Below are 9,770 nucleotides of genomic sequence, written 5' to 3' on the forward strand. Positions count from 1 at the left end.
AATATATATTTATAATTTTAATAAATGACAAATTAAAAAGGCATGAACATTTTTTTTTTTATCGAAAAAATATTGAACCGTGACACCAAAGTATCGAACCGAACCGTGAATTTTGTGTATCATTGCACCCCTAGTAGTTTTTGGGTAGTATTGCCACTGATAGCACAAAAGAGCAACACACCTCTATTACTGTCTGCTCACCTGTAATTATGTTGTCAAGAAGCGTTGTTGGCATGCAGAAAATCCCCACCAGCAGGTCACTCACGGCAAGGTTTAGGATGAACAAGTTGGTAACAGTCCGCATATTTTTGCTCCTCAGCACGATGAAGCACACCACTCCATTTCCCACCATGCACACGAGGAAAATCAGCAGGTAGGACACGATGAAGATGGCTGCCGTGGATGGCTGGTGCAGGTAAAATCCAACATAAGTGATGTTGCTCCTGGGTATGACAGACTCCAGGGAGGAGTTGTAAAAGGTCCAGTTGTCATTCAGTTGAGTCAAGTTGTTTTCAAGTCCTTCGTTCATTTTAACCCTGTAACATGAAAAGTCGTTAGCAAAGTGAGAAGGTACTGGAGTATTTATTTATTTATTTTAAGATTAGTTTTGTATTAAGTAAAATCCTGCAATCGTAGGTTTGTTAAAGGAATTTTGGTGAAAACATGTGGCCCAATCTTTGTTGACCACTGCTGAATCCCTCTCTAGTGTAAATCATTTCAGTTTTATTCACATGGCACCAAATCACAGTCACCTGAACGTGCATCATACTTAGGGATGGGTACCGGTATCTGACATAAACGGTAGTAACCAGACCGAAAAGCAGCGCACATTTCGGTGCTTTTTGTTTCCTGAGATGTCACACACTTTGGATTCTAGCCAATCATTTTACCTTTCCGAGGATAGTAGGCGGGTCCAGGTACGTACGTTCTTTTAGAGCAGAGCTACAGATTAAAAAATATTTGATAGAGTGATACCATATATGCCCTATAGCTGATACATTGGTATCTTTTTACCAAAAACAAACAGCTAAACATGAGGGGTTTTTGGACAAAGTTTGTGTTTTCCATTGTTTAAGCACCTGTTCCAACCAAAGGAGGTATGTTGTATCAACAGAAAAGGCTAACTTAAAAGGAGACTTCTAAAAATAAAAACATGAGAGGTTTTTGGACAAAGTTTGTGTTCTATATTCTTTAAGCATCGGTTTGAGCACCGTTTAAGCACCGGCACCGTTTCAAAAGTATCGGTATCGGAAAAAACCTAAACGATACCCATCCCTAATCATACTGTATGAGCCTACAATATTGGAAAGAAAACCCCAACAATCGGATGACCCTATGAGGAAGTACTTGGTGACAGTGGGAAGGAAAAACAAGAAGAAACCTCCAGCAGAACCAGGCTCAGAGAGGGACAGCCATCTGCCTCAACTGCTTGGAGGTTAGGGAGGAAGAAAGGAAAAAGACACACTGTGGAAGAGAGCCAGAGATTAATAGTAACTAATGATTAAACGCAGAGAGCTGCATTTAAAAAAACCAACAAAAAATCCCCCAGCAGACTAGACCTACTGCAGCATCACTGAGGGAGGATTCAGGTCACCTGATCCAGCCTTAACTATAAGCTTCATCAAAAAGTTTTGAAAAAGCACCCATTAAGGAGTACAAAAATACCTTAAAAGCATCAGATTATAGTAACATTGCACAACAAAATGAAGAAAGATAATGCTCCTCTAAAAAAGAAATACCCTCACCTCTTCAAAGAGATGCATGAAAAGGTTTTCTGCCTTTGTAGCTGAATGATAAAGTTCAGCGAAATCTGTGCTGGAACCTTTCCTTTCACTCTCACATCAGTGCAGCATGTTGGGTTTTTATTGTGTTACAACAATGCTGCATTTTTGCATGATACCAGATGTTGAGTGTGGGCAGATGCATTTTGATTTTGATCATTTCTTATCAAAAAAGCTCGAGTCGGCTGATATATCTGACGGTTATCTGATTACCCGCTGTGTTTTATTTGTCTGTTATTTTAATGGAGGTGATGATAAATTATTTTTTAAAAACTCCATTTTGAACAATCAAACTCGTTATTGGAAAAGCTGATGGATTAAGTTTTCCCAGTCGTCCTCTTAACAGCTGGACTTGGTTTTACAACCACTTGTTTCACTTTACAGGCTGTGTCCATCTTTTCAGTCTCTGACCTTCCTCAACATTTTGTTTAAGCCTTTTTAAAAAAATAAATAAAACAGCATCTCTTTCAATACATGTCAAACCGGCCTCGTGCCAGCGGCAGCGCGCTACTTCACTGTCCTATTTTCCATCTGCGCTGCTACTTGAAAAGAGCACTTCTTCCCCCTTCACTTTCTCAGCCCGAGCTTTGCCACACTGGAGCAGCTCTTGTTGTGGGATCCGGCTGTCGCTGTCTGATTGTGTTTTATAAAACGAGATGAGTTTGGTTGTTGAGGGGAAAAGAAAATGCCAAAGAAAAAATTACCCACCAAGTCAACAAACTCTCAATTGTGAATTTATGTTCGTATGCTGTTGAAAACATTTCAAAGGTGAACGTGTTGTAAGTAGAGGCTAATCATTTCTACTCTGACATCCTTCTGCATTCAGTCTTCAGTAACTGAAAACCGGCTCTGCTGGGTTGAAGCCATTTCTTTGCTGTGAGAAACTCTTGGGTTGCTTTTGCAGTTTACTTCGGATCATTATCCATTTGTGCTGTGAGCACTATCTGATGCACTCTTCTGCAGCACTTGTCTAAGTCTGTCTAAGAATATAGTCCTGTACGCTTCACACTTCATCCTGTTACCTTTATCAGCAGTTAAATCATCCGTTCTTAGTTGGCAACCATACATACTTATGCCATAACATCTCCACCACATTTGACAGGTCAGCCCGTTCTCACTCCCGAGGCGTAACATGCCGACGTTTTGTCACGTCCCGCGGCGTTCCTGATGAACGCAAAAGGAGACCTTCGGCGTGCTTATGGTACGCGGCGGGTTATGGCTGAAATCCAGTGCAATGACGCTCCCGCGGTAATAGACGTTCCAGCCCTGTATTCCAGCCCTAAACCTAACCTTATCCCTAGCCCTAACATAACCTTTTTCCTGATCTTAACCAGGACTTTAATGATGTTAAATAGCGTGTTTCTAAGCGATTTGAAGAAAAAGAGCGAACATGTGTAGATTGAGTCCATACGGTTCTCATATTTCCTCATTTTTCCGAGGTCGTCATTTAGGAACGTGGTGGGTAGCCGAAAACGTAATATGTTGACGATTTGTCACCTAGCGTGAAATGTGACGCTTTGGGAGTGAGAACGTGTTGGACAGGTATGCTGTGGATCACGAGCCAGTTCAACTCCTCCGCCATGATTTTCTCCATCCTGGTTTCATCTGTCCAGATATTTTTTTGTCTGAACTGTGAAGGCTCTTTTAGAGCGTTTTAAGCAATCTTCCTCTTTTTCAGTGAAACCAGTGGTTTATACTTTGTAATAAACCCTGAATGTGTTTCTATTCATTAAGCCAACTTTGGTTTGTAAATGTTGACAGTGACACGCTTACCCCCTCAAAAAGGGTCTTGCCTTGGTTAGATGTCATCCACTCTAGTTGACCTCTATTTAATTCAGTTTTATTTAATCACAACAACAGTCTCCTCGAGGCGCTTTCTGCAGTCTTTCAGCTTTTTTTGATTTTTTTCTCTCTCTCTGACAGGCTTATTCAGTTTCTTAAACCTTTTGACAGCCTCACTCCCTATCTCATATCATGTTTGATGTTAGAATGAAAAGCTATGAATTTAACACTTTCAATCCACTTTCATTTTTTACTGTCTGCTCATACAGAACTTAATCTGTTTGCTAAGAGTACGTCCACCTGAATTTGACACACGTGAAGAAAAATAAAATAACTACTGTTTATATGTGAACAACAAATGAAAAGGTCGGTCTCCTCTCAGCTGTCTGAGTGTCACACTCGTGTGCCTTCAAGCAGACAGCAAATTAACAGCTGTGATAGCGTCTACTCAAGAAATTATATAGAAGAGATTTGGATCAGATAAGGGTAGCTGCTGAGAATCCTGCTCATTAAGTCTGATTTGAATTGTCTGGTCATGATTGGATGTTACGTACATGGAGTAATAGGAAAGTCTAGATGGAAGAAAACACAATATTACTTTGGAGCTGACTTCCTGTGCTTTGCTGAGGTCTTAAATTGATTCCTCCAATCACCGTCATCCTCCCATCATTTTCTGAGTCTCCTTTATGATGCATCACAGTTTTTACAATTGCATCATTGAACCCAAGATCAACAATTCCCCTTTAAGTGTATCACATTTGGTGTTGTTGACAGATGGTTTCTGTAACACCTTTTTGATAGAAGTATCGAGCTCTTCTTCATTCGTCTCTGCATTTCTGTGATTTGTGCAAAGATATTATTTTCAAAAAAGTGTAGGATTTAATAGCCTGCAAATAAATTATAATTCTAATGCAATAGTCATTAATCTGCCAGTGTAGCCATATACTGTTTTCTGTTTCTCACAGTTCCAATGCATGTATATACTCTGTCGATGCTAACCCTTTTTTTATGTTAAGTCTTATTCAACATTTAATCAGTCCAACAGCAGGTGGATCACCTCAGTGTTAGTTGCCATTGTTTGAAATGCACAAAAAAGCCCAGCTCCGCATAGAAAGCCCAGTGCAAACTAAACTGCAACATAGTTACAGACTCATGCAAGCTGGCTACACTTTCAGTTAGATCAATCAACAAAAGTTAATTGAAAAGTCCAGTAACCTGAGGTATTTCTGAGGTTTGATTCCAGGTTCTAATAGCTGCTGCAGATTGTTATAAAAATCTTAGGTATGCTGTGAATTATAGTTCTCAGAAAATTGAAACCTCAAAAAATTGTAATAAGCAGATGTAACTTTTAAAAAGCAAAATGTAATCAGCCAAGAAGGTTAAAAAAAGGGGCCATCTCTTACTTCCTCTCACAAGTATAACAAAATCAGATTTACACAGCACAATTCAAATTGAGCTTTTGAATTGCTGTGCAAAGAATACAGTTACATTAAATGTAATTACATTAAAAAATACATACAAATACAGTGGAACCCCGACTTACGAATACCCTGTTAAACAAAAAATTCAAGTCACGAAGGCACTGAACGGCGATATTTCTGCCCGTGTTACGAAATCCACTGGCTCTGATTGGCCGAGCCCACAATGCCCACAATGCCTTCCGAATCATGTGACAACCCCTTGGCTTTCGTAATTGCGCTTCGCTGTTTCACTTGAACGACGTTTTGTTGTTCTAGTTAGCAATTAGCCTATAGCCTATCGTTCAACTCAAAAGGCGCGATGGGTGCTTTGACTTACAAAGATTTTCAACTTACGAAAGACCCTCGGGAACAAATTAATTTTGTAAGTGGGGTTCCACTGTGCAATGTAAAGTAAACAGTGGAGATGCAGAATACAGAATTAAGTGGCCTTCAGTAGCAGATGCATAACTACTACAACAACCAGAAGACAGCAGGGTTACAGATATAACAACAAATGAGAGGTTAGTGGGTTGGAAAGGCCAGAGAGTAAAGGGGGGTTTTGAGCCTAGACTCTCCTTTTATCTCAAGCATTAACTGATTCCATAGCTGTGGAGCAGTGACTGCAAAGATTGTTGGCTTGTTACTCCAAATGTGATATTGGAAATGTAAGAAATCAGCAATAAAATCTAGCTGAACTCTGTTAACGTGTTTAAAAGACACAGGTGACACCAAGGTACAGGAATCTCCAAAAAAGCAGACATAAAGTGATAAAGGAATGGATGAACTTCCAGATCATGAAAAGCCTAAAAAGATTTGAGTTTAAAGATGATTTTTAACAAGAGAACAAATGGGTTTAAAATATTGCATCGAGGTCTTTTGCATTAGGCTTTAAATATGCGGTGAAATGACTTAAATAGCCTGCAAAAGCACTTCTAGATTTGGCTGAACTGAAGATGATGATCTCAGTTATAACTTTAAGTTATTAATCATCCAGGCTTTAATATCTTCATAAGCTGTAGGCAATCCTGAGGTTCTAGTGGAAGATAAAACTGGAGGTCATCAGCATAGAAAAGAAAGGAGATGCTGTGCCTCCTAATAATATTACCAAATGGAAACAGATACAAGCCTGGACGAGAGCAGAGGAGGAGAAAATCTGACAAACACAGAACGTTCATCCTTAAGATGGAAACTGAACCGCTGCTTAGGGCTAACCCAGTGTTTCAGGCAAGGTTATGATCCACGGTATCAACAGCAGCACTAAGCTCCAGAGTAATCAGGGCTGCTCTATCACCTGTAAACCCTTAGAAAACTCCTTTGGTTGCCTTGTGCATGTTGCAGACTGTGGACTTGTGCACTGGTCTGCACAAATCTCCTAAATCTCTCACATGCTGGCTCCAAGAACAACAGTTACCCCAGGACTGATATTAAAAGGACATCACTTGCTCTAAGGAACCTTTGAGAAGGAAGTTGCCGAAAAGGGCAAAAGAGCTTTTCCGCACTCAGCCGGCTAGTGTTTGTGACCAGGAGGCAACAATGCTTGTTACAGGCTCCAAGCTATGGTAGACCTGGATGCCAATTTCCATATGAGAAGCAAAATATGAGACAGAAGCACTCAAGGACTTCAGTGTCACTGTCCTAATGTGCTAACCCACAGCAGCTGAGCCTTCAGTATAATTGGTGGGGACATACTAATGCACACTACACTTTAAAGCTTCATTGTGCATCTATGAAGCCATCTTTTCACACTAAGTTCACATTGTCAACCACCACATTACCTATAATGATGAGAAAAGTGTGAAAACGACTGAATTCTGCAGGACAGTCGTGTGCTGTGGACACAGATATATCAGCCACTCAAGCAGCCCACCCTCCAACAAAGTCAAGTGCATTTTGGAGATCAGTTTCTAATTAGTGTCTGAATCTGTTAGTATATGAGTGTTTTTCTCTGTTTGAGGCAGCTGGTACACTGTGTGACACTTCACCAGGGAACTGTAAAATAAAGTGCAACTGAAGTGTCTTCCTCCTTCAGTGAATTACTTCCACAGCAGATATACTGCAGGTAAAAGAAAGCACCACTATATGAAATTTCAGTCAGAAACATTGTTGGATTTTGTAAGCTGGAAATATATATATGGTTTTAGATGCTTTCACTGTTATGTTGGGAATAAAGATCTCAGGAATCACATAATAACTTTTTGTGTTCTGGTTTGTGCTAAAAGCTTTTGAACTTCAACATAAAAGTGTATCAATCCTTCTATCTGGGTAATTCTCTGTATTTCAGCAGCACAAGTATGAAAGCTGAAGCGCTGACCACCAAAACGAGCCTCATCTCAGTCATCTGACTAAGATCTGCGTTAAAATAAGGCTTTGCTGTAGTCACTGAAAGGGTTTTTACTAGGGATGCAACAATACCAATTTTTTCAAACCGATACTATACCGAAACTTGGATCTGAGTACTTGCCGATACAGAGTACAAAAAACGATACTTCTACCACACACACACACACAAATGCAATGAAGTGGAAGACAGGTTTTATTTTATTCTCTGCCGATAATAAATAATATCTTAATAAAAATGACCACAAAAAAATTTCAAGTGAAAAATAAGCACTTCTGTTAAATTATTGCAGTCTCCACATTGTAATTTAACAGAATATCATTGAACTATTGGCACTGTCTCTAGGGGATGTCCCCCTAGTGGCCAATCTAAAAAACTACAACAAAAATGACAAGCCACCCTCTGATTTATGAAATAAGTTAGTATCGGTTCATGGTATCGGTTAACTGTTACGAGTATGAGTACACGCACATTTTACAGTATCGGCCCCGATACCGATACCAGTATCGGTAATTAGTAAAAACTCGGGGCCCTAGTTTTTACTAATTACATTACTGCACTGGGGAGGTGCTGTGTCAAGTGGTCCACAGTAGCCCAACAATATATTTTATCGTGTTAAAACATTTACATTTTGTGAAAAAACAAATTCACATCTTAATGTTAAAAAACCCTCTAAAATTCAATCAACTAATCATGACCTCTTAATTAAACACTAATCTCACTAACCAACCATAACTGCTTCTGCTTTAGCAGGAGACCACTTTCAGAGCAGCTTCCCCCTCTGACTCATGTTCACTAAACAATAAAGTTATTACAATAAACAGTGGAGGTTCTCCTGCTGTCATTAAACATGCTCTTCACTTGCATGTGACATTATCACAGCCTTCGGTCTCTCTAATATGAGCTGGGAGCCACAAGGGAATTTCAGACTGTGTACATGTGCCTAATGTGCCACTGATAATTTTTTGGTGAACTTGCGATCACAGTGCATTTATCCAGGGCGTAACTGGAAATGTAGCTCAAAAACCAATAAGATCCTTTTGCCTTCTCCAATGTTTGTCAAACACGCAGCTTAAAATAAACTTAAATGTCAGATCCAGTCCTTCATCATCTTTCACCAACCCCAGATTTTGCATTTCTCATCATTCATTAAGCATGCATTAAAAGCAGCCATTGCAATGGCATTAATAGAGCTGCATTGTGCACGTTTGTATTCAGATTTTAATGCTCCATCTTCGTCTGCATGAGGCAAGAGGAGCTCATTACGTGTTTAGAAGTTAATTAATTAGAGTCAAACCCAATTAAATTTTATATTTTAATGAAAAAGGTGAAAAGAAGTTACGTTTTTTTTATTAACTAATCAAACAATTCAAATGTAATTCTAATGGAGCTCCAAAGGTCCTCAGTGATGACTGCATGAGCCTCATTCCCACCTGCAGCACTAATGATAACACGCACACAGGAGCTCGTTAAGTTCGCGTCCATCCAGCAGCATTCTGCCTGATGCATCGAGGCGAGCAGACAGCACACTGTGCAACCATTATGCGCACATCACTTAATGAAACATTAAAGTTAATCGGGACACAATGTCGCTCCTTCAGATTCCCAGTAAATCTCACACGAGAGGGACTTGGATGCAGACTTCAGGAGCTGAATGACTGACCGCTCCTGGACAAAGAGGGTCCTGTCAGGCAGTGGACAAAAGCGCGGTGATGATGGTTCGGACGGAGAGCCAGATGGATGCGCACTTGTTCCCTGCCTCTACGCGCCCCAACGAGCTTTAAACGCTGTCCAATTTTAACGATTCAATTTGAAGATAAATAAAAGTTACTGAAAATTAATTCTACAGATTCACGTCGCCCTGCCAAACACTGAAAAAGTTCACCATTGCGTTATTTATGATGTTGTCCTACCTTGTTTGCTTTCACCTCAACGGGCAGCGTTCATTTAAAGAAAATGTCAAAATTTCTACTTTTCTCCGAATGAGACATATTTGTATGAAACCGAAGAAAAACAGAAAGAAGCCAGTCTCTCTCACTCTCTCAGCTCCGTAACAATCCACGTTCAAGCGCGTCGCCTGAAAGCGCGCTTCTTGTGGCACATGGTGCGCTCTGCCGGCCGCTCAGAGCGCAAGTGTGGGATTTGTGCAGATCCAGCCGTGTTTGATGCTGTGACGTCGGGGGCGCAGGGGTGGGATTAGAGGATGAGGATGAACGGGCTAATGGTTGAGTGATATCGCCCTGATCTCGCCCAGCTGCTGACTCTTAAATGTCATTGTCTGTGATGGTGTGGCGGCAGAACACAGATGGTCTGTGCAGTAAAGCATAGCCTCAGGAACCGTCAGGCAACACGCACACTGCTGAGGATACCCCATAGTCATGTGGATGTTTTCTAAAAATGTTCAAAGCC

General features: G+C 40.4%; 1 protein-coding gene across 1 annotated transcript in view; it reads right to left on the reverse strand.

The window, feature by feature from the left end:
• The window catches only part of npffr2a (neuropeptide FF receptor 2a), a 33,258-nt gene extending 23,750 nt beyond the window's left edge, over nucleotides 1–9,508 (reverse strand). The window contains exons 1-2 of the mRNA XM_085180032.1: nucleotides 9,275–9,508; nucleotides 202–536 (exon numbers count right to left, since the gene is read on the reverse strand). Coding sequence (XP_085036158.1) covers nucleotides 202–529 — 328 coding nt within the window. The 5' untranslated portion in view covers nucleotides 530–536; nucleotides 9,275–9,508. The remainder of the gene's footprint in view (nucleotides 1–201; nucleotides 537–9,274) is intronic.
• Between the last annotated feature and the right edge of the window lie 262 nt (nucleotides 9,509–9,770).

The sequence above is a fragment of the Neolamprologus multifasciatus genome, chromosome 12 (genome assembly GCF_963576455.1).
Source record: "Neolamprologus multifasciatus chromosome 12, fNeoMul1.2, whole genome shotgun sequence".
In the NCBI taxonomy this organism is placed as follows: Eukaryota; Metazoa; Chordata; class Actinopteri; order Cichliformes; family Cichlidae; genus Neolamprologus; species Neolamprologus multifasciatus.